This window comes from Nicotiana tabacum, chromosome 22 (genome assembly GCF_000715075.1).
Source record: "Nicotiana tabacum cultivar K326 chromosome 22, ASM71507v2, whole genome shotgun sequence".
Taxonomy (NCBI): Eukaryota; Viridiplantae; Streptophyta; class Magnoliopsida; order Solanales; family Solanaceae; genus Nicotiana; species Nicotiana tabacum.
The window spans coordinates 71,387,133-71,409,012 of NC_134101.1; the positions used below are offsets into that span (position 1 = coordinate 71,387,133).

Here is a 21,880-nt window from a genome sequence, read left to right on the forward strand (position 1 = left end):
TGCCTTGTGATTCTCTAAGTGTTTTTGTGTGTGTATCTACACCGCTGGAAGACTTTGTTGTAGTAGATCATGTCTATCGTTCGTGTGTGGTTACTACTGATAGTCTTGAGACTAGTATGGATCTTCTACTTCTTGATGTGGTAGATTTTGATGTCATCTTGGGTATGGATTGGATATCACCGTATCATGCTATATTGGATTGTCATGCCAAGACAGTTACCCTAGCCATGTCGGGGTTACCTCGGTTAGAGTGGAAAGGAACCCCTGGTCATTCTTCCAGCAGGGTTATTTCTTATATGAAATCTCGGCGTATGGTAGAGAAAGGGTGTCTAGCTTATTTGGCTTATATTCGCGATCCCAGTGCGGATGTCCCTTCTATGGACTCAGTACCAGTTGTTCGTGTTTTTCCAAAATTATTTCCTGCAGATTTGCCGGGGATTCCACCCGACAGGGATATTGACTTCTGTATTGATTTGGCTCTGGGCCCTCAGCCCATTTCTATACCACCATCCCGTATGGCCCCGTTAGAGTTGAAGGAATTAAAGGAGCAGTTACAAGACTTTCTTGATCAGGGATTCACTATACCTAGTATCTCACCCTAGGGTGCACCAGTATTATTTGTAAAGAAGAAAGATGGCTCTATGCGGATGTGTATAGATTATCGGCAGTTGAACAAGGCCACTATCAAAAACAAATATCCGCTGCCAAGAATTGATGACTTATTTGATCAGCTTCAAGGTGCCAAGGTATTTTCGAAGATCGGTTTGAGGTCTGGTTACCATTAGTTGAAGATTAGGGCATTTGATATCCCTAAGACAGCTTTTCGGACTCGATATGGGCATTACGAATTCTTAGTGATGTCATTTGGGTTGACAAATGCCCCAGTAGCATTTATGGATTTAATGAATCGGGTGTTCAAGCCCAATTTGGATTCTTTTGTGGTTGTATTCATTGATGATATCTTGATTTACTCCAGTAGTCGAGAGGAGCACGAGCAGCATCTTCGGAGTGTGCTTCATACTTTGAAGAATAATCAATTATATGCCAAATTTTCAAAATGTGAGTTTTGGTTAGACTCAGTTGCCTTTTTGGGGCATGTTGTATCCGCAGAAGGAATAAAGGTGGATCCTAAGAAGATTGAGGTTGTTCAAAATTGGCCTAGACCTACTTCAGTTACAGAGATCCGGAGTTTCCTGGGTTTGGCAGGTTATTATCGTCGGTTCGTGGAAGGGTTTTCATCTATAGCAAGCACATTGACCAGACTGACCCAAAAGGGTGTCCCATTCAGATGGTCGGACAAATGTGAGTTGAGCTTTCAGAAGCTCAAGACTACTTTGACTATGGCGCCAGTGTTGGTATTACCCACAGGTCCAGGATCGTATATAGTATATTGTGACGCATCTCACATTGGGCTTGGTGCAGTATTAATGCAAGATTTCAAGGTGATTGCATATGCGTCACGGCAGTTAAAAGTTCACGAGAAGAATTATCATGTTCATGACTTAGAACCAGGAGCCATTGTTCATGCGCTAAAGATTTGGAGGCATTACCTCTACGGTGTCTCGTGTGAGGTATTTACTGATCATCGTAGACTTCAGTATCTGTTCAAACAAAAAGATCTTAATTTGAGGCAGAGAAGATGGTTGGAGTTGTTGAAAGACTATGATATCACCATTTTGTATCACCCCGGAAAGGCCAATATGGTGGCCGATACTTTGAGTAGAAAGGCTGTGAGTATGGGCAGTCTTGCGAATATTTTAGTTGGTGAGAGACCATTAGCTGCAGATGTTCAGACTTTGGCTAATCAGTTCATGAGTTTAGATGTTTCAGAAACCAGTTGGGTTCTAGCTTGCACAGTCGCTCGATCTTCTTTATATGAGTGCATCAGAGAGCGGCAATATGATGATCCTCATTTACTTGTCCTCAAGGACACAGTGCGGCACGGTGATGCCAAATAGGTTGTTGTATGGAAAGATGGAGTTATGCGAATGCAGGGTCGTATTTGTGTGCCTAATATTGGCGGGCTTCGTGAATTAATTCTTGAAGAGGCACACAGTTGCAGGTATTCTATTCATCAAGCTACCGCCAAAATATATCAAGATTTACGGCAACATTATTGGTAGAGGAGAATGAAAAAGGATATAGTTGCATATGTAGCTCGGTGTCTGAATTGTGAGCAAGTTAAGTACGAACATCATAGACATGGTGGTTTGTTCAGAAGTTAGAAATTCCTGAGTGGAAGTGGGAACGTATCACTATGGATTTTGTAGTTGGGCTCCCATGGACTCAGAGAAAATTTGAGGTAGTTTGGGTCATTGTGGACAGGCTGACCAAGTCAGCACATTTTATTCCAGTGGCAGTTACTTATTCTTCAGAGAGGTTAGCTGAAATTTACATTCGTGAGATTGTCCGCCTTCACAGTGTGCCCGTGTCTATTATTTCAGATCGAGGTACGCAATTTACCTCACACTTTTGAAGGGATGTACAGCGTGAGTTAGGCACGCGGGTTGAGTTGAGTACAGCATTTCATCCACAAACAGACGGACAGTCAAAGCGCACCATTCAGATATTGGAAGATATGCTTCGCGCTTGTGTTATAGACTTTGGAGGTTCTTGGGATCAGTTCTTGCCACTTGCGGAATTTGTTTATAATAATAGCTACCAGTCAAGCATTCAGATGGCTCCATATGAGGCATTATACGAAAGGCAATGATGTTCGCCAGTTGGCTGGTTTGAACTGGGAGAGGCTCGGTTATTGGGTACTGATTTGGTACAGGGTGCCTTGGATAAGGTCAAGATTATTCAGGATCGACTTCGCACAGCTCAGTCTAGGCAAAAGAGTTATGCCGACCGTAAAGTTTGTGATATTGCATTCATGGTTGGAGAAAGAATATTGCTCTGGGTTTCACCTATGAAAGGTGTAATGAGGTTCGGAAAGAAGGGCAAGTTGAGCCCTAGGTATATCGGACCCTTTGAAATTCTTGAAAGGGTGGGTGAAGTAGCCTACAGGCTTGCATTACCACCTAGTTTATCAGCGGTTCATCGGGTGTTCCATGTGTCTACCGAAAATATCATGGTGATCCGTCCCATGTGTTAGATTTTAACTCAGTCCAATTGGACAAAGATTTGACTTACGAGGAGGAGTCGGTGGCTATTCTAGCCCGGCAGGTCCGGCAGTTGAGGTCTAAGAGTTATCCTTCAGTTCGAGTGTAATGGAGAGGTCAGCCGGTAGAGGCATCTACCTGGGAGTCCGAGTCGGATATGCGGAGTAAATATCCACACATATTCACCAGCTCAGGTACTTTTTTTTCTAACTTCGTTCAAGGACGAACGTTTCTTTTAGAGGTGGAGAATGTGATGACCCAAAATATTATCTTTAAATTTAATAATTAATTCTATGTTCTAAGACCTCAAAAAGAATTATTTATCACTCCTCGACTTGTGTGCACAGTCCATAAAATTTTCTGTAAAGTTTTTATGTGAAAATGGATTAAAATGTAAAATAGAGCTTTAAAACTCAACTGAGTTGACTTTGTTCAACATTTGAGCAAACGGACTCGGATCAGTAGTTTGACAGTTCCGGTAGGTCCGTATCAAGATTTGGGACTTGGGCGTATGCCCAGAATCGAATTCTGAGGTCCCTAGCCCGAGATATGGAATTTTGATGAAAAATTAAAAGTTTGAAAGCTTAATAATTTTTAAGAATCTACTCATGTTTGATTTATTGACATCGGGTCCGTATTATGGTTCTAGAGCCCGGTGTAGGTCCACTATAATATTTAAGACTTGTCTACCGAATTTAGTGAGAAACGGAGTTGATTTGACGTGATTCGGACGTCCCGTTGTGAAAATATAAGTTTTAAAGTTTCCGTAAAAATTTCATTCGATTTGGGGTTCAATTCATAGTTCTAGGTGTTATTTTGGCGATTTGATCGCGCGAGCAAGTTCGTATATTATTTTAGAACTTGTGTGCATGTTTCGTTTGGAGCCCCGAGGGCTCGGGTGAGTTTCGGATAGCCTACGAACCATTTAAACTTTGAGAAAAATCTGGTTTTTAGCTTCTGGTGTCATCTGGTGTTTTGTGCTCCATTCTTGCGATCGCGAAGAGGAAAGTTGGACTGGCACAATTGTGCTTCGCGTTCGCGACCGAGGGCACGCGTTCGCAAAGGGTCGAAGTGCAAAGCTTCGCCTTCACGATCGAATCCTCGCGTTCGCGAAGAGGAAATATGGCAGAAGCTGGGGTACTCAAATTTATTTTTCGCGTTCGCATGAAACGGTCCGCGATCGCGTAGGTCTACAGGGTTATGCTTCGCGTTCGCATATGGGATGTCGCGTTCGCGTAGTGCAAATGGGCAGCCTGTGCAAATTGTGCTTCGCGATCGCGAAGCCATTTCTGCGATCGCGAAGAGTAAAATGAACCTGGGCAAAAGTGTTCTACGCGATCGCGAACGAATTTCCGCGATCGCCATGAGTAAAAATCTGAAAAATAGAACTTAAGTTCTGGAAATGGGATTTCGACCCATTTTTAACCATTTCCAAATTTTGAGCTCGGGCAAGGCGATTTTTGGGCGATTTTCACAGAAAAATATTGAGGTAAGTGTTCCTTATCCTATATTGATTATATTTTATGATTCCATACTCATTTATATCATGAATCCATGAATTTATGGAAGAAAATTCAGAATTTTATAAAATCTTCCAAAAATGAAAATTTAAGATTTGAAGGTCCATTTGATATCGGAATTGGATAATTTTTGTATGGTTGAACTCGTAGCAGAACAGGTTTTTGGATTTCGTGAGTTTTTCCGTGATTTGAGACGTGGGTCCCACTGTCGAATATTTAAATAAATTTCGGGTTTTTATTCGAAAAATTAATAAATTCATATGGAATTAATTCATATGATTCGTATTGAGTATATTGAATTGTTTGTGAATAGATTTGACGATTTTGGAGACAAATTCAAAAGGAAAAGTTGTGGTCGAATAATTTATTGGAATTTACAAAGCGAGATAAGTGTTGTGGTTAATATTGACTTGAGGGAATAGAACCCTTAAACTATTTGTTATGTGAAATGCATGTGAACGACGTATAGGCGAGGTGACGAGTGTCTATACGTCGTCAAATTAATTGTTTGCATAATTATTTAAAAAAATCATAAATCGTTTTAAATCATGAATTAATTGTTATAATAATTGTTTCTCTCCTATTCTTTGTCAAATATTAATTCTTGAATTTCTGTAACAATTGTTACATATTATTTGATTTATGTGTCTTAATTGTTATCTGACATTTAGTATACTAAATATTAACTGCCTATTTTCTCCATGATTTTTATAATAAATTGATAATTGCCATTGTTTGCTCATAGATAAATTATAATTATTGTGTGTCTTGATGCTTAATAGTTTCTCATTGGACGTGATATTTATTGGAGTAATATTTATTACATTTATGAGTTGTTTAAAGTTATATTGGGGGATCGGATTGCACGCCGCAACAGACTTATTAAAAAGTCCATATTGGGGGATCGGATTGCACGTCGCAACAGACTTATTAAAATGTCCATATTGGAGAATCGGATTGCACGCCGCAACAGACTTATTAAAAAATTCACATTGGGGGATCGGATTGCACGCCGCAACAGACTTATTAAAAAGTCCATATTAGGGGATCGGATTGTACGCCGCAACAGAATTATTTAAAAGTCTAAACAGACTTATTTAAAAGTCTATATATACTTGATTAAAATAAATATATGAGAGGATTGAAAATGAATATGTTGTGTGTGAGCGGGTTGCACGTTGCAACGGAAATTGATGGAAATTATAATTGGTTATGACTAGTGAATTGGCTTCGACTGTTAAAAATAAGTTACCTGATTTATTTTTATTATTGTTGTTATTATTATTATTGCGTACAGGTTATTGTAAGTGACTTATCTTAGCCTCGTCACTACTTCGTCAAGGTTAGGCTCAACACTTACCAGTACATGGGGTCGGTTGTACTGATACTACACTCTGCACTTCTTGTGCAGATTTAGGAGTTGGTCCTAGCGGCGTACCATAAACTTGCTCGGATTTCAGATATCAGAGGAGACTTGAGGTATAACTGCACGGCGTCCGCAGTTCTGAAGTCCCCGTCTACTTTACTTTAGCTGTGTGTTTGTTTCCAGACAGCTTTATTTTATGCAGACCTTTATTTGTATTATTCTAGAAGTTCGTGTACTTGTGACACTAATTCTGGGATGGTATTTAGACGCCGTTATTTTATGTATTATTCACTACATTTCAGACTTTACTTCTGCATTTAATTCTTTGTTATTAATAAATTTAAAAATTATTTTAAAATGGATAATATTATTCTACCGTTGACTTGCCTAACAAGTGAAATGTTAGGCGCCATCACGGTGCGAAGGTGGAAATTTCGGATCGTGACATAAATTTTACTTAATAATTCCATCCTATTTGAAATAATAAATTACTTGTTCATTCGTTAGAATTCATAAAGTATTAGAACCACTTTCTTATTTGTCCTTATTAAAATTAATAACTAAATTTTTATAAATAGTTATAATGCAAAAATAACTCCTATCAATTTGACCAAAATTATCGAAGTCATTAATTAGTAGAGCTCCTTTTCTTTTTCTATATAATTTTAAGGTGTATTAGTTCTAACTTTTCAACTTTCGCCAATTAAATTACGCTCAGCAATTGTCATCATTTGAGAGTCTGATATGATTCGTCTTTGCTTTTACATAACAAATTTTTATTTACATGGATCTATTTTATCATCCATCATAACATGTTGTTAAACTTTGTTTATTTTTAACCCTTATATATGTCTAAATACCTACTTTTTAAAATTTTGAATTTTTCGATGTTCATTCAGTTTGTATGATAACAAAGATATGCACTCAGAAATTAATCGTTGTTGGCTATTCTTTTGTAAAATTTCAAACTTTTGAATATTCTTCGTGATAATAGTTTCATGCACTCCTAAAAAATTAGTCATTGTCGGTTTTTGGTCAATATATATGAAAATTTGAGTAAGAATGCAAGACGAATAATATTGTCTATGCATACTATAGATAATTTAAGTTTTGTATTAGAAAGATAAAACTCGAAGACATACTAACAATTTCACATTGAATAGACATTAAAAATTCAAAAGTTGTATCAGAATCATCGATGATTTTGACTACTATGCATAGGGTGCAGAGGACCAGATTAACTGTTTTGACTACTATGCATTGAGTAAGAATGCAAGACGAACTGTTTTGACATTCATTGCAGTTCTTTGTGATAACAAAGATATGAACTTTTAGGAAATTATTTATTGTTGGTTCAAACTTCTGGACATCCTTCGTGCTAATAGTTATATGCACTTCTAAAAAGTTACTTTCCTAATATTTCGAACTTTAAAATCAAGTAAACTTTTAATTATTACCTAATATTTAGGAGTTCGAAATCAACTAAATAAGAATAAAATATATTGATTAAAAAGAAGAGAATATAAAAAGTAAAAGGTAAGTTTCTTTTCAACCAAGGACAAAAAATATTGTATAATTTTCGTGTAAATTTTTTGTGTCTATATCGTACAAGAAAATTTTTATCGTGCAAGATCAATTTTGATCCTTTATTTTCCTTTTCATACGAAAATATTTTCTTGGTTGTTTAAATTATATTTTATTAAATTTTTTTCACAAATATAATTATTGCATGTGTTAATGTTCATAATATTTACTTATTTAGAATTTTAAAATCAGTTTTATTTATCGAATATGTATTATTTGAACCATGTCAAAAGTCTTAATAAATAAATAAAATTAAAATCAATTAAAATTTTAATCATATTTTACAAATTATTTCCTTAAGAAAATATTTAATTTATTTTGATATAAGTTGCTATTTTTTAATAATTTGTTCTTCTTACATATAAATATAATTATTAATTGACGCGGCACACACGTGCAACGCACGTACGCTAAAACTAGTCATTTAAATGTTAAGAATAACAAATAGTTCATATGAACGAAAAATAAAGAGGTAAATTGGTATTGTATGAAGAAAATGCAAGGACAAAGAAAAACAATACACAAGTCGTGGAGTTTCCTTGTTGGAAAGAGAAAGTTTCCTCTTTTTTTGAAGTCTTTTTTTATTTTCTTAATATTTTGTGTCTTTATTTGAAAAAGATATCCATCACGTAATTATACTAAAAATAAACTTAATTGATTTTGAACTCCTAAATTTTAGGAAATATTTTTGTTTTTACAATTTTGTCCAATGTATAATATATTTTTAAAGTTTAAAAAAGATGAACGACCTTTCATTAAGGTCAAATAAAAGGGTAATGTCATTATTATATAAGAATAATGATTTTTTATTAATTAAAGAAAGGCAAGTAATGAATATAAGGAAATAAAGAAGACTTTAACATTAATTAAAATTTCTGGATAATCGATCTTTTTAACACAATTAAGCACACACTATATTGGTGTAAAATAGAGTATAAAAACTTATGCTAATTAATAATTATCGTGTAAGGAGTCAATTAGTTTTTTCTTTTTTTTCTGGAGAATTAAAAAATAAAATCTAATTTATCAAGATTCTAAATAAATATTTTATGTAAAAAATGAAATTAAGTTACTTTTATAAGAAAAGAGATTAAAATTACACCTCTGCCTTTTTCTTTCTTTCTTTTTTCTTTTCTTTGGTTGAAGTCTAATATTAGAACTTTTTTCTTTGATATTTTATATGTTTGTTTTTAGCATGGTGATGGAATTTATTCTTTGTAAGCTAAGTACATGAAATTCTTATTTGTTCATGCAAAGTTCATCAAAATTATAGGTAAGCTAAGAAACCTATTCTTGTGTAAAACAAAATGCCTAGATTCTTATTCGTCAAGTCTAAGGGTGTGTTTGGTATAATGAAAAATATTTTTCAAGAAAATATTTTCTTAGAAAACAAGTAGTAATCTTACTCATTTTTCGGTGTTTGGTACCCAAATTAAGAAAAATAACTTCTCAAGAGTATTCATAAATAATTTAGATACAATAAACATGAATCCATAAACTTTCAAACCAGCAACCTTCCGAACCCACAAATTTTATAAACTTCTGAACCGCTAAACTTTCGAACCCGTAAATTCTATAATTTTTAAACCTGCAAACTTCCAACACATAAACCTCTGAACTCATAACTTTGGAACTCGTAAAATTTCGAACATATAAACTGAAAAATGAAGAAGCCGGAACTGAAAATATATTTAAAAAAAAAATCTTTTGCGGGGGTGGGGGTGGGGTGGGTAGTGCAGAAAAACGAAAAAATAGAAAATTTAAAATACAAAAAAAAAAAAAAAAAAAGGTAGGGGATTAGGGGTTGGGGTGCGTGGGTGGCGCTAAAAACTGAAAATTGAAGTTAGAGGCGGTTGGGGTTAGATGTAAGGGTAGGTAGAGTTTTTGTAAAATATTTTTCTAACTTTTTCTAGGGAAGTAATTTTCCTCCAATTTAGAAAAATGTGATATTTAGGAAAATATTTTCCAAACTATTTTATGCAACCAGTGGAAAATGAGAACATTTTTCGGAAAATATTTTCCGTCATACCAAACACACCCTAAATCTCCTTCTTTACACGTTCACCCAAGATCAAGAAATAGTTAATTAACGATAAAATTGATCATATTAACCTTAATTTGTTTATTGAAAATACAGGAAATACTCTTAGGCTCTTTGCTCCAATGGTACCTTTGAAAAAAAAAGTTAATTCCTTCTTGATATCTGAAAAATCAAATATTCTGAACCATAAAAAAAGATCAAAAAATTAATTAAAGTGGACCGGAGGAAGTAAAGAATTCATAGTGCTGAGGACAAATTTTCAAAACTATAAAACAAAAGATAAATTTATATTTATTTCAAAGTTCCAACTATATTAGTTAACTTTTAGTATAAATATTAACTGTAGCGAAAATTTTACCTAGTATGGCTATAGCTTAATTTATTTTTCGAATTAACATTACCATGTTATTTCAAACTTCTAGATATTTATACTTAAAATTAAATCAAACTCTTAAAAAAGTTATATGGAGAGAACGAACATGGGTGATGCCCCGTGATTTTAGGTAATCAATCATTGATAATATTTGGAGAAAAACACTAATAACTATATACCTCAGGCTTAGAATAAAAAATTATTTTAATTGGCACCTATTATATAAGGTAAAGTTTTAATGAGGTATATAGTTATTTCGAATTAACATTACCGTGTTATTTCAAATTATGTATTTTGATCAAATATTTTATATACTTATGAACTTCAATTATTTTGATCAAATACATAAAGAACTTATATAAGGTAAAGTTTTAATGAATTTGAAGTCGTAAATATTAGGACCTTCTACATTTTAAATAAGAAAAATAATTAATAAGTAAAATTTTAGCTTCTTTTGAAGTCCTAAATATTAAAAATTAATTAAGAAATAATTTAATTATAATTTTATCCAGTGTAAAATTTATTCTAAGGGGTATAAAAGATGAACGATATTTCGCTAAGGGGTTTCGTACTTTTAATTTAATATAGTATATAGATAGATAGATATATTTTTAAATAGGTAAAATTATAATATTTTAATAGAATTTACGGTAAATTATTTTCACCGCACGAGCATTCCCGTTAATTCCTTTTTTCTTTAACCACAATTAACAGTTCTTTTTACTTGTCTTGTCTCCAACTCTGGACTCATAAGGTGCAAGTGGGATATATGGGTCAAGAGCCTAATCAAGTTCCTGGTGATTGTGCTTATTTGCTTATTCAATCTTTCTATAGATAATAGACTGTTGTGGATATTTCACTTAAAATATAATCCATCTTCCCTGTCTGTCTGCAGTAAATTTGTACAGTAATTTTGTAGCAAATACAGACTCCAATACAACCAACCCTTGGCATATGGAACTCAGAGAATTATTTTTCGTATTTTATCCCGTATTGAACAAGTCTTAAAAAAAAAAAAAAAAAAAAAAATACACCAAAATCTTAAAAGATTAAAAAAGTGAAAAAAGGAAAAGGAGAGTGAATAATGCTTCCAACGACTGAACCTTGTTCCGACTCTTACAAACAGCATTACTATTTAAACCCTCTCCCTCTCCATCAGAGTGAGTCCAACCACCTTCCAACTGCAAAAACCTAACAGTTCAAGTAGGCTTTAAACAGACATCTCTGGAAGGGGAAGAGCTATTTGACGAGACTTCATCAAATAATTGTACAAGAAGGAACTAGATAGATTAAAGCAGGTAATTAATTATTCAGGATCGAAGATCAAATCAATATTCCTGCCCCGTGGATGGGAAATGAATTTTTTTTTTTTATGATTTGAATTGGATCAAGAAACGGGGAAGGAAGAGGGCAGAACCTTCCAAGTGAGAAAAACAATAGTGATATCAAATAAACATGGCATACCATTTTACCAGCATTTCAAACCAATCACTAGAAGCTATAAATCAGCAGCAGAATTGCCATTCGAAGTCCGGCATATCAAAAGGGAAGCATCTAGTACAACAGAAAGACAAATAACTAATCACCACTAACTTGTCTACAGTAATAAAAGCAAGCAATTAGGGGAAGTAATCAAAAAAGAAAAGCTACATCATTCTCTTCCACTGTCATCTTCACCCATTGGCGCTTTAACATCAAGTGTAAAACTATACTCCTGGTCACAACCCAGATAAGAATCGCACATGAAATAGAGTGTGTAGGTCCTCGTCCCAGCTTCTGCAGGCGCAGCAAAATCTAGCTTGACCCTAGATTTCCTTTGGAGGGTTACTCTCTTAATGGCCAGTAATTGGTTGCTCTTTGTATCGCCGACAACAAGCCACCATCCTTCTTCCTTGGCTTTGGGATATTTAGGTGCAAAAACAGGTCCAACCTCTGTTCTACCCTCAAGATCTCGCTCAAGGGTTACCTGCACACTTACATCGTCTCCAGCACTCACATTACCACTGTCCAGCACCTCATACGTCAGATCGATGTTTGGAAACCGATTACAGAACCGGGCAATATCCATAAGCTGTAAGTCAGACATTTGCAAGAGCTCACGCCTCTCGTCATCTTCCAGCTCCACTAAATCAAAAACTGTCTCTACACTCTTTCCTGGATTTTCTTGGCACTTCTTAGCCAAATCCTTCGTGAAGTGGGGAAGCTGGAGAAGCATCGAGTCACGTTCCCACATTCCCTGTGTCACCATTTGGCTCACCTCCATTGCTAGAAGTGCTAGACTAAGCCATCCATTACTGGAAATAACATCAACCATTGCTTGAAGCAGCCTAGTAGAAGAAAGAAGCACCTCTTGCTGGTCAGAAGCAAGATTTCCACCCAGCACTTGCCTAGAGAAATGGGCTTGTAAAAGAGCATTAGCCTTGATGTGAGGATCTGTGTATTTCGGATTCTCAAAGGAGAAACGCAGGTGCTTAATCAACCTTCTTATCAACTCCTCTTCACCTGGTCGTATAGGCAACTGTTCATACTCCGATGCTGAAGCCAATATTTCCAGCAAGCCCTTCAACTTTGTTTTGGACGTCACAGAAGAGCTAAAACGCTCTATTGTCGTGTAACTGATATAATAATATGACGCTATCATGCCAAGATTCAAAGGTGAAAGCAAAAAGTCATCCTCAACAGCGACACATTTGCTTGCCTCCAAGTCACTGATGGTATTCTCCACTAGCTCCGAGAGGTGGTCAGACAGATGCCTATGACTAACACCCTGCAGATTGTAGTAATTTGGATTCTGTGTCAGCCTTCTGTACATGAAGGTCCATGTTAGGTAATCCACCGCATCCTGCTTGTTCTGAATAACTCCAACAACAACCTCAGCATTCAAATTGTCATGGAGATAGTGTTGCAGATGGCTTTCAACTGGGAATGCTTCATACAAGAACTTCTTGTAGTAGTCCTTGCGTGGTGCATGGCAGAGGATGACACACTTCCCAGAGTTATCCACAAGAGGTCGACTGGCATGACCCATCATCTGCAACAAATCGGTAACTGGGTAATCAGTGTGCGCATTTTCCCTACCATCATAGTACTGTGTTCCCATGACCACCACCAAATGTGCAGATAGTGGTACTCCCCAACACATAGTACCGTTCATTACACATACTTGAATCCAACCGGTTTCGAACAATGTCTTCACTATATCCAGATCAGTGGCACTCAACCCCTCATGCAAGTAGCCCACACCATACTTGAGTGTCTCTTTCAGCATAGGTTCATTGATCCTCTCCACGAAAGGCTCCAGCTCTTCTGCAGATCGTAGCAGGAAAATTGGTGTGTCTTCGCTGTCCATGCTTGAATAAGTCATCAGATCAACAGCAGTCAAGCGTGCATGCTTCCTCGTGGGAACATACACAATTGCAGGTTTTCCCTTCCTTGCATGTTGGACTATTGCAGTATATGTGGGTTTTGCCATGGCTTGCATCCTAGCTTCAAAGTTAGCAATATCAACACCCTGAATGTGTATCTCCAGTGGCACAGGCCTGACACCAGGAGGAAAGTTGAAGAGCCCATGAGATGTAGCCCCAATCCATTCTCCCAAATCCTTGGCATTAGCTAGGGAGGTTGACAAAGCAACGATACGGATCTTATTATCTATCTGGCTTGAAATATATCTCATCCGAGAGACGATCACCTCCAGGATTGGACCACCTTGACCACCAATCAGGTGCAATTCATCAACAATGAAAAGACTGACTTGCTGAACATGCTTACGTTGTTTCCAGCGACGAGATAAAGCATCCCATTTCTCAGGTGTGCTGATAATTAACTGACCCTTCTCTAACAGCTTCAGATCACTGGCTGTTTCCCCAGTTAATTCAACAACTCTCATTCCCAGATAGTCTCCAAATTTCTTCTTCCAATCACTGAACCGCTCCTTGGCAAGAGCCTCTAGTGGAGCTATATACACAGCACGAATGGTACTATCAGGGCCTTTCTGAAGATTCCTCAATATGGCAAATTCGGCACAAATGGTCTTCCCACTACCAGTTGGAGCTGCAACCAAGACATTGTCATCTGAATTGTACAGCACTGTGAAAACCTGAGTCTGAACAGGATTGAAATGCTTAAAATCCTGATAAACTGCTTCATACGCTGGATTCCTCAATGCAGTAACTGGAAGAGGTTGTAAGTCTAGTAACTCGGTGGGAGGAGGATATTTTTCTGGCAAAATTAGGTGTCGGAAAGAGACAGGCAAAACAGTCTGGGACCCTAGCCATCTGTCAGAGACAACGCGGATGAAATATTGAGGGGGCAATGGCTCATATATTGGGACTGTGAAGTTCACAGTATGGTCTTCATCAATATACTGCTTCTTCAACATGAAATATTCATGATGAAGAATATATTCCCCATCATTATCTTCAACAACCACCCAGAAAGGTTCTACAAAACCATGAACCTTGTCGTCCCACTGGAAATCCGGTGTAATAGTCAATTCTACCCTCAAGACTGACCGGGTAATCGGTTGAACATGTGCTGCAAGATTCAGCTTTGGGAACTGATGAATAAACTTGTGCAACGTCCTTCCCATCTTCTGGAACCGAATAAGCTCTCCCAATTCTTGTGACGAAAGATCATAATAACGCTCCCAAGCCAAATCTTTCTTCTCTAACTTCATCAAGATCTCATTTGGTATGCCATGGAATTGTCGAAGTGGTGTCTGTACACTCCACATCTTCTTGCTTATCATTTTGCACCATTTTAAGGCCTTCTCAGCTAACTGAGCCCATCCTCTCTTCAGAACAATCTCAAAAAGGGCTCGCATCAGACGCACAGCACTCTGCAAAAGTAAATAACTAGATTAGATAACTCGCTATCAGAAAACACTAAACAAAAGAATGAAAAAAGAAATAAATAGGCAACCAACTAACAGGTTACTGATACAACAAACACAAACCTGAGTTATATAAACCATGTCGGATGACAGAGACAACCCTTCAAGCTTCAACCGTGAAATATATGCCTGCAAAAGAACATTGATCTTGGCACTAGGCTCCTCAAGACTCTCTTTTACTGGAATAGGAACACGATCCAGAAGCTTTGCCAATTCCATTTTCTCATCTTGTCTGACTGTTACATATTTGAATTCCTCACTTAGAGAGAAAAGCCGACAAAGTTCAATATCACCCATCGTAGGCTTCAAATGCTCATTGTATGTGGAGATTGTCCCATGAGTTATATAATAATAGCTCGCAATACGACCCAAGTCAGTCACCTGGAAATATCCACTTTTCCTATCATACTTGACCAAGTTATTCTTGTCCAGCAATGTAGCAGCAGAATGGACCTGCAAGCAGTAAGTATTTCAAACTCTGAAGGAATACAATTTGAATGCCAAAATATCATAATATCAGTACAAGACACCAAAGACAGAACAACAATTTAAAAATGGTAGAAGAACAGCACGTGCATTAGATGTTACACCATTGACTATCATAGAAACAATTCTAGTGAAGGTAAGTCTTTGCTCTGTTTCATTCAAACTAATTGAAACATTAAGCTCTCCAAATAATCAACAACTACTTCTCCCATAGTATTGGTTTAAGCTGGCGTCGACTCACCCTGACGGGCAACTACACAGTAACTATTATTAAACTAAGCATTTGACAGAAATTCTCATTTGAATCAAAAGCTCATACCTTTTGTATCCAAGTACCTAATTACAATTCCAAAGTAACACGAAATAAAAACCACTGACAGAAATTCTCCTCTAAAGCAAAGCCATAAATTATGGAATAGGGCGCATAATCACGACTTGGAAGCACCACAAATTGAAAACCATCTTCATATGAACATAACCCACACATGACATTACTTCTTTCACGATTAGAATCAATTTTCTTGGGAACAGAAGATTATAAACATGAAGAATAAAAGAACACAATTAAACTGACCAGCTGACAGAAATTCTCCTATGAAGCAAAAGCCCATAAATTTTATTCTAGAATACCCAATCACAATTCCAAAGTAACATGAAATAACAACCACCAAACAGAATATTCTTCCTTGACACAAAAACCCATTAATAATGTATCAGGATGCATAATCACGATCCCCAAGCACCACAATGTATGAATTTATGTCTAAACATAGACACTACTTTTTCCATGATTAGCATCAATATTCATGGGAGCGCACGATTATTAACACGGAGAATATGTGCAAAACATCTGAACATTAAGCATTAAGCATTAAGCAATACAAATACGGTGCTACGAAGAAAAAATCAACAACCGGAATATAAACAAGACTTACCAAGTCGGCACGCCTTTCCTCCAAAGTATAATCAGTTTTGAGAGCATCAGCAGCTAGACCATAGAGTGTGGGATTCCGCACCATGCGAACATAGAGGTAAGTATATAGGAGCCACTTGCATGCTTCTTTGGCATTCAGTACTGTCCCAAGGACAATCTCTGCATTCAACTGATCAGCCAACTTGGATATGAACTGACTTTCAATAGGAAGCTGCTGATTCATCAAAGAAAGATAATACTGCAATTCACTGTGTCCAGTTATGATGATTCCTTCACCATAAGTGTCATATTGAGGCCTTCCAGCACGGCCAAGCATTTGCATAACATCAAGAGGACTGAGTTCAGTCCATGCTCCTTTTTCAGGATTGTAAATCTGGGTACCCTTTATGATGACGGTATGTGCAGGTAAATTGACACCCCATGCTAAAGTTGCAGTTGAAACCAACACTTGCACATGACCATCAGCAAAAAGCTCCTCCACAAGTTGCCGATCAGTTCTAACCAACCCTGCATGGTGAATTGCAAAGCCATACGGTAAAAGATCTTTGAGGTCATTGCTCTTGACAAGCTCAGTATGAGACTGTAGAATCTCCCGAGCTACACTCTCCTCCTTCAAAAACTTTCCAAGGGTGTCATTAGCAAGCGCAGTATCCCTTATTGCCCGAGCTGTTTTACTTGTTTCCTTCCTTGAATGCACAAAAATAAGCACTTGATGCTTGCCTGCAACACTAATCACCTTCTCATAGCAAACATCATTCATCAACTGGAATCTCTGCAGTGGCTTCTTAACAGTAATTCCAATATACTGTTGAGCCAACGGTACAGGTCTATAGCTATTGTCAAAATGGAAGAGCCCTTTGTCCAGATCAACTCGCAAAAACACAGCCACGTCTTCATAATTTGGAAGAGTTGCTGATAATCCAACAAGCCGAATATGCTCTTTCGTGGTTTCAATCTGTCTAATAGTTCTCGCAATGATACTCTCCAAGACAGGACCTCGGTTGTCATGCAGGAGATGTATCTCATCAATAATAAGAAGTTTAACAAGCTGTGTATATGTGCGATCACCTGACTTTCTGGTTATAATATCCCATTTCTCTGGGGTAGTCACAATAATTTGAGTCTCTTCAATCTGTTGACGAGTTAATGTTTGATCGCCACTCAACTCTTTCACCTGGACACCATAATGTTCCAAACGCTTGGAGAGATTACCAACCACTTCAGCAACAAGGGCTTTCATGGGTGCCACATATACAATTTTATAATTGTTGTGGTTGAATGATCCATCTTCGTTGCGGTTAAGTGCAATTTGCTGAAGTATAGTGAGCATAGCTACATTGGTCTTCCCAGCACCAGTTGGAGCACAGAGCAAAATGTTCTCTGGAGAGAAGAGGGCAGTCTCATATACTTTGCTCTGCACCCTGTTCAATTGTGTCATCCCACTGAACGCTGGTTGAGCCCACTCCGGAATGGAGGATATCTTCACGAGCTCTTCACCAGCGGCTAGTGGCTTTGGCTTCAAAGCAGGCACGTGAACTTCCTCGTACCCCTTCTTATGATTCCTATAAGACCCCACTGGAAGCTCACATTTCTTATTTGCCATCAACAAACCGCCTTGATGAAATGCAAGGTCGTCAAGATCAAGTAACTGACGCTGCCCCAGTAACCAACCATTATCAACGTCTCTATCTACAACTGCCGTCCTCCTTTCTCCATCACCGTCAACACCAGTCTCATCTTTAAGACGCCGAGCCTCTTCTCTAATGCTTTTTTCAAGAATCTTCTGCCTCTCTTTTGGGGTAGCCCTAGTAGCATGCAGCTGCCCTAATATTGCGGCATGATCAGGCCCCAAACCCAACATCTCTTCTTCAATCTCCTTTTTCTCTTGCTCGTCGGCCCTTGCAAGACGGGTACCCCATACTACCTTTAGCCGGTTCCGCAGAAGATATTTGATGAGACTGAACTTATCAAACTGGAGATGCACCAGTAACTTGGTTTCCACTTCACGATCATCGCCTTCAGCAAGAATCTTAAGAACCTCTTCAGCAAGCTTTTGGCTCTGTTGCGGATCAATCTGCTGCTCGTAAGCTTGAGAGATCTTTCTCTGAAGCCAATAAGCATCCATGTCCTGCACATTCAAGGCCATACCCTCATCCGCCTCGCGCATCTCATCATCATCAATGCCACCGCCCATCTGCATAGCACCAGAACCATTAGCTTCCAGCACATCATCATCATCCTCTTCATCATCGGGTACCACATCAAGGTCACTCTCTTCATCATCTTCCTCTTCATTCTCCTCGAACTCAACCGCTACACCGACATCATCGTCAAGAGCTTCATCACCATCACCTGCACCAGACACCGCTGCAGCATCACCATCGCCTTGATAATCAGTGATGAGTCGCCCAATTGACACCAACTGATCGAACACCTGGTTGGATATCGGATTCAACAGCTTTTCAATTTCCTTCTTCTTGTCAGGATTCTTAAAGTTATCATTCTTCAACACAGCCAATATCTCATCAGCTGCCCCGCTCACAATGTTCAACGGCTGTCCGCCGAGTTGCTGCTGAATCATACTGAGCATAGCCTCATAAGCGGCCCTAGTCTCCTTAGTCTTAGGCTGGTAAACACCTTCCTCAGTTGAAGTAAGAACACTTTCTTCCTGAACAAGTAAACGTCTCTTCTTCCTGGTGGGGGGTTCGGATACAAGTGGGTCCCGCTGCCGCTCCTTCTTCTTCCTAGCCTTTTCAAGTTTCTCATCTAATTCGGGAGGTCTGCCCTTATAAGCTCGATCACCAAATGTTTTTGGGTCTATTTTACCATAAAGCGATTCAGGTTCGCCACTGGGTTCATGTGTGTCACGAGGACGAGAATCAGTGGTTAGTACCAGACTTGAGTTAGCTCTGTATTCATACTGTTTGAAACGTGCATGCGCCTCTGCACCACCCCCCAAGTTCGACATTCTTCAATCAGGAAACCCTAAAATTTCACAATAACAAAATATGGACGGTACTAAATCAGTCCGCTCAAACAGATAAACCCTAAGTGCAACAATACAAATTCAACAGAAAAATAACAACAGCGACGAATTAATATAGAAAAAACTTTGCACTCACCGACTATGCCGCCTCAAACATATAGGAGTAGTTGACAACCGCCTGAAATCCCAATTCGCCGCCTTTAATCTGATTGGATCCGAGTTTCTGCAGTATTTGGACTAGATGCCCCACTCTTAGCCTTTGGACTCAGAATGAAGTCGATTCTAAATCTACAACTTCCGTTAGGGTTTGAGAAAGAGCGTGCTTTATTTTTTTCAAGTGAAGAAGGAAAAGCAATATAACCTTTCCTTATGATATTAAAATTGATATTAAAATTTTAATATAACCAAAATTTTAAATTGACAATATCCTTAAATTGACAAAAAGGAAAGGCAATATAACCAAAAATATGATATTAAAATTGACAATATCCTTATGTCCTTTTTCTTCTCAAAGTCTTTTATATTTGCGACTCCAACACGAAAATATGATTTTAAATTTAATAATAGTTTTTTATATTTGACTTCAATGAGAAATGTGTTGTGAACCAAGATAACTAAAATAATGTGTATGGGCCAGATATTTGGACAGAGACTGTCGGGTCGGGGGCTAAACCGCGAAGAGGTCCAAGATTTAGAAAGCCCAACAAAAGATTTGTTTGGGATCCTGGTTAAGGAAGCGCGTGACTACGTGAATAAAAGGGGTTATCGTCTAGGTTTGAAGATTAGGCAAATGTTATGTGAAAAGCTCTGTACTTCCCATCTCTTTCTGTCTAAGCTTCTCATCTGTGTATTTCTGTCCTCCCATCCCTCTGTTATCTCTCAATTATCTCTTACTGTTTCATTGCAATTTTCAGTTATTTGTAATCTCGTTCAGTGAATCAATATAGCTAGTTGGTTTGGTTGTTATTCAGTTTGTTTCATTGGTGCTTTCATCTAGAGGTCTTCAATAGAGGACCAAATATTTTGAACTATCGATGATTCAATTAAGGCCGTGAAGGATTCGTGGTCTAAGGATATCACTGAAATTCGTTCATTGTTACATGAGTTGATTCAAAACCTTGCAACGAGTAAGCCTACTCCGGTGGAATTCCGACGATTCTGTGGTGAGGATCCAGAGTTATGAATTTCTCAGGCTGAACGCTACTTTGAATTCTACGGCACATCAGAAAACAATAAATTATTACGCGCGTCTATTTACCTCGAAGGTGAGGCGTTAGAGTGGTTCCGATGGCTTCTCCGGAACAAGCAATTGACGGATTGGGAACACTTTGTTGCGAAGGTGTGAATTCGTTTTCGTAAACAGCAGCTCGAATCGTCAGAAGGTCACATGGCTGCAATCAAGTAATATTCTACAGAAATTGAAGCCCCGACGTTTGACAATATGTCACATGAATGTTGTTATTCCAAGGTGTTTGCTACTGAGAGATCAGATGTTGAAGTCCTTACTGATACAACGGAATCTACTTTAAACAATGCAAAATCAGAGGAGGTCCAGGTGTTTTATGAAGGCTCTCTGGGAAATGGCAACACACCAGTCTCACTCTGAGGCCTTGCAAACTGAGGTTCTAGTTAATCAGATCGGTATTTCTTCAAACTCGGTTCCCATTACTTCGTTTGTGAGTTTAACTGGTTACAACTGTAATGTAACTAAACTATTGGAATCTAAACATAAAGAGGAAGAAATTGCAAGAGACAATGCATCTTCGGTGTTGGAAATTTCTCCTCTAAGGGATATAACTGGTTATCATATTCCTTTTGCTAGACAAGAATATGTCATGTCGAATGTTATTGGGAGATTTCCTGGGAGAGTATTTCCATTGTTGGTGCTAATCAAAATATGTTATTCCATCACCATGATGTTAACCTACACAAATGCAATTGGGTTGATACTGGGCAAGAGAGAAAATTTCATAGTTTCTTATTGTCTGTAACATGCGAACCTGCTATGGCGGAGAATATACAGGGAGTACTCAAGACATTTGCTGAAAGTTACTCCAAGCAGTCACCAAATATTCAGGCCAATAAAGCCGTTAAGTTGTTGCTTGTAGTGTGTGGTCTAGTTTATAAAGCAAGGTCTACTTCGCCGTACTTTTCATTTGATCCTAGTTTTGGTTTATTCACCACAGTTGTTGGGGCTGCAAGATATTGTTCAGTCATGATTGTAGATGATTTCAAGCAGATTATTAGGATATTAGAGGGTCATATTGATTTCATCCCCAATGATCTATGTATTTTGAATCAATTTCCATTTGATCCTGGTGCGTATTTGTTAATGGTAACCCCTATCGGACACCTCCAGGTTCTTCAATTGCAACCTAGGACATCTAAACACACTCTCTTACCTGTGACGCTTTACACATTTCAGACTTTTGGGGCATTGTCCTACGATTGTCGCACTATCGGCATACATCGCAAAGACATTAAACATCATAATCTTTTAGTGGATTTACAGGCTTCTCCAGTCAATTTATGTGACTGGGGACATGCTAAAGCGCTGATTGAAAGAGAACCAAATATTTCTTACATCTGCTC

General features: G+C 37.8%; 1 protein-coding gene across 1 annotated transcript; it reads right to left on the reverse strand.

Moving 5' to 3' along the window:
- Positions 1-11,454: 11,454 nt before the first annotated feature.
- On the reverse strand, positions 11,455-19,659 carry LOC107814777 (DExH-box ATP-dependent RNA helicase DExH12-like). Its single transcript, XM_016640239.2, has 4 exons — positions 19,425-19,659; positions 16,304-19,287; positions 14,946-15,335; positions 11,455-14,828 (listed from the first exon to the last, which is right to left on the reverse strand). Exons 2-4 carry the CDS (start codon positions 19,268-19,270, stop codon positions 11,640-11,642), a joined length of 6,546 nt encoding a protein of 2,181 aa, XP_016495725.2. The 5' UTR covers positions 19,271-19,287; positions 19,425-19,659; the 3' UTR covers positions 11,455-11,639.
- Between the last annotated feature and the right edge of the window lie 2,221 nt (positions 19,660-21,880).

Bases quoted from the DNA above. Each gene is read 5' to 3' on its own strand.
- LOC107814777 (XM_016640239.2), bottom strand. From the start codon at position 19,270: ATGTCGAACTTGGGGGGTGGTGCAGAGGCGCATGCACGTTTCAAACAG. The intron at 15,336-16,303 runs GTAAGTCTTGTT...TACTGCTTGCAG, and splicing joins AGGAAAGGCGTGCCGACTTG to GTCCATTCTGCTGCTACATT. The intron at 14,829-14,945 runs GTTTGTGTTTGT...TTACTTTTGCAG, and splicing joins ACATGGTTTATATAACTCAG to AGTGCTGTGCGTCTGATGCG.